General features: G+C 33.9%; 1 protein-coding gene across 1 annotated transcript in view; it reads left to right on the top strand.

The window, feature by feature from the left end:
- Positions 1-2953: 2953 nt before the first annotated feature.
- LOC112505322 overlaps positions 2954-3354 on the top strand; it is a gene marked incomplete at its 3' end in the record, with an annotated part of 1860 nt that continues 1459 nt past the window's right edge. The window contains exon 1 of the mRNA XM_025109248.1: positions 2954-3314. Within this exon, the coding sequence (XP_024965016.1) occupies positions 2954-3314 (361 nt within the window). The remainder of the gene's footprint in view (positions 3315-3354) is intronic.

The raw sequence follows: 3354 nt of genomic DNA, 5'->3' as shown, positions 1-3354 counted from the left end.
GTATTGTTTAAAGGATCTATTGACCGCAAAGGTTAAACTGTCCTTGATGCAAAACAAACAAATGGAGCCTCTGAAATAAAATGTTTGCATTGGTATTTATGGGAATAGTCTTCTTTTTTGTTTGTTTCTTTAACAGCCTTAAATTTTTATTTTATTTTTGTATATTTGGAATGGTCCTGTTTTTGTTGAATTTTTAGGCACCTTTACAGGTTCCTCTAAAACCGATCTTTTTCTCTCTTTTTGTTGCGTTCTTTTTTAAATTCTTAYAGTACTTGGGCTCTTTTTTGGTTGTGTTTTTCCTCTATGATTCGATATCGCTTTTCTTTTTGTTGTGGCCAAAATGGGCCCATGCCCAACCCGGGACTGGTAAGGACCAGTTATTGACCGACAGTCCGAGGCCAGTTATGGTTTTTATGAAAACTCAAGGCCGGCCCTGCCCGAAGACCAGGTATGGGACTTTCGAATATGTCATAAACTGATCACACTTTTCTTGACTTATAGAAGCAGTGAAGACTTATTTCCTGGTATTGTTTAAAGGATCTATTGATTTCTAATATGATTGGTTGATGCTTTGTTCATTCGGATATGTGTGTTTAGATAGTACGATGATGTAAAGGTTATAAATTAATCATACTTGATGGGGATTTAAAGATTTCATTCTTAAAGTTTTTTAAATATTACAACACTAAATTTAAAAAAATGTAATTATAGAAACATTTATAACTTTTTTGTGTGAAAAAGATTTAAAAAAGATTTAAAGTGTATTTAAATGACCCATTAGAGGTTTTAAAGCATATTTCAGTAAGATATCATACATAAAAAATTCTTCAAACAAGTTTTTTTTATGTTGAAAGTTAAAATTTGATGAAAAAACTTTAGGATCAATTTGGCCAGTCCGAGACCAGTTCTAGGGGCCGGGATTTGTACATGAAGAACGGGTCGGATGTTCTTGGTCAGGACCGCATCGGGGATGTTAAATTATATATGTTTCTATTAATCTACTATGTTATCTGTGTTCAAGTTTTACCATGATTTTACTAAGTAATCATCCTAAATAATGTGTAGCTAACTGTACTGCATATCATTGGCAATGGCGGCATAATAAATATGTGAAAGCGGAAACCGGGGTAAGAATCAACAAAGTTATCTTTGTTTCTTTCAATCTACCATGTTATTTGTGTCCAAGCTTTATCATGATTTTACCAAGTAATTATTCTAACTAATGTGTAGCAGAATGGGTTTATGAACGTTTTGCTTGCAAAAATTAATATTTTTTTTTACTTTTATACTTTTATGGATTTAGCCTCTTTATCGTCCACCAAAGACGCTTGGTCGAACGATATCGGCGGTTGAATTTGGGATGAAGTAGCTACTGCCTCCAAATTGTCACCACTACAATAAAGTTGGGTTTATAGGACACTCTCAATTTTTAATCATCCTAATAGACCTCTTTATATGACCAAAAAAATAAAGTGTCATATCTAAAGGCGTTGTAATAAGTTTATATGACGTCTTTGACGTCGCAATAAGTTTTTTAAGATACTTTTAATATAAAACGTCTCATTAGCAACTTTATAGGACATTATTTGAAAAATTGTCTTATAAAAACAAGTGTCCTATAAAAAATGAGTTTGTAGGACACTTTCTAAAAAATGTCCTATAAAGTTGCTAATGCGACACTTTATATCAAGAATGTCCTAAAAAACTTATTGAGACGCCCAAAAACGTCATTTAAACTTATTACAACACCTTTAGATAGAACGTTTTATATTTTGGTTTTATAAATTAAGTTCTATAAAGCGCTCTATTGAGACGCTTAAAGATTGGAGATGTCCTATAAACTTAATTTTGTTGTAGTGTACAATGCAGGTAATTCTCACTATATTTAGTTTTAATAATTCATGTAATATATTTGGATATTTTCCCTTTGTTTGGATATGTTCTATTATTCAATATTAATGAAATGTCTACAAGTCCTCCATTCAGTAGCTGCAAAACTAACAAARGGGCAAKGAGTTAACCCAATGAATTGTATAGAAAACAAAGCCTGGTCTAAAGGCATTTGTTCCTTTTCCTGGTCTGCTAAACATAGCGATGTTCAAAAAATCCGTTGAGCAGTCTGACAGTCCGGTTAGGTATGGAAAATAGCAAAACCGGGCGGTCCAGTCCGGTCTGCAGTTTGGAACCTTTTTTGAGCGGTTTAGACCAAACCGACCGCCAAATATATATATATATATATATATATATATATATATTTATCTATTTTAATATTAGCAAGCTCAACTTTTTTAACTTATTGGCTATGATCCAGATATATCCCTAAGCCTAACATCTAACATAATCAAAATCGACGACTAAAACCATTGAACATATCGACACACATTTGATATTGACGGTCTCCAAATTTTGAAATTACTAAGAACTCCATCAATCTATTGATCTTTCTAATCCATGGTTTGATTTTGGCGCACATCATCATGACATCAACCAAGTGATTCAACCGACTTAGACTTGGCTTCTATTTTGTTTGGGATCTACATAGGTTATTTTGGTTTATCTTTATCTGTTTCTTTGTATACTAGAATGATTTTAGGAATGAATCCGTTTGAGGAGAGGCTCACGTCTGTTTAGCTTGTCTGATTTGATTAAGAACAATTACCCACCTAGAGACTAGCACACATCACCCAAGAATCTGAGTAAGGTATCTGGTTGGGTGTTCTACAAATCATGGTATGGCATATACTTTGTTTGAATGGAAACTTAACTTGATTTCAAACCAACATAGAAAGTTTCTTCTAGTTTTGCTTCACTAATGAATAAAGTGATGAGAATCTTAGTTAAAGTGTGAGTCTGAAAACTGGAAATCCATTTAAACCCGAATCACATTTCAATCTTTCGCGGTCTCAATCAGACGCTGAGACACGAAAAAGGTGGTTAACTTGATCACAGACCGATGGGAAGCAATGCGAAATCAGTTCGCCTGAAAGTATTCGTGGACAAAAAGAAGAAAAAAGTGATGTTTGCGGAAGCAGATCAAGACTTTGTCGAAATTCTCTTCAGTTTTCTCACTTTGCCTCTGGGAAAAATCGCAAGACTCTCGATCAATCACGAGGACGGAAAGAATGTAAATRTTGGAARMTTGACTTCTCTATACGAAAGTGTTGTGAATCTTGACATCGAACGTTTATCCAACGACGAGTGTAAAGTTGCGTTGGTTAATCCAAGAAATTCATCGGCTGATCTTTGTCARAAACTGAAAGTAAATCTAAATGAGATGAAGCCAACCATCGATGATTCTAACGACGATGATTATGGTGATGCAGTGTTGATCAAAAAGAAGGGATCGTTCCTCAT

The sequence above is a fragment of the Cynara cardunculus genome, unplaced genomic scaffold (genome assembly GCF_001531365.2).
Source record: "Cynara cardunculus var. scolymus isolate 2C unplaced genomic scaffold, CcrdV1 Un_Scaffold_9740, whole genome shotgun sequence".
NCBI lineage: Eukaryota > Viridiplantae > Streptophyta > Magnoliopsida > Asterales > Asteraceae > Cynara > Cynara cardunculus.
Note: the sequence above shows the minus strand (reverse complement) of the source record. Positions and strands in the feature narration are given on the sequence as shown.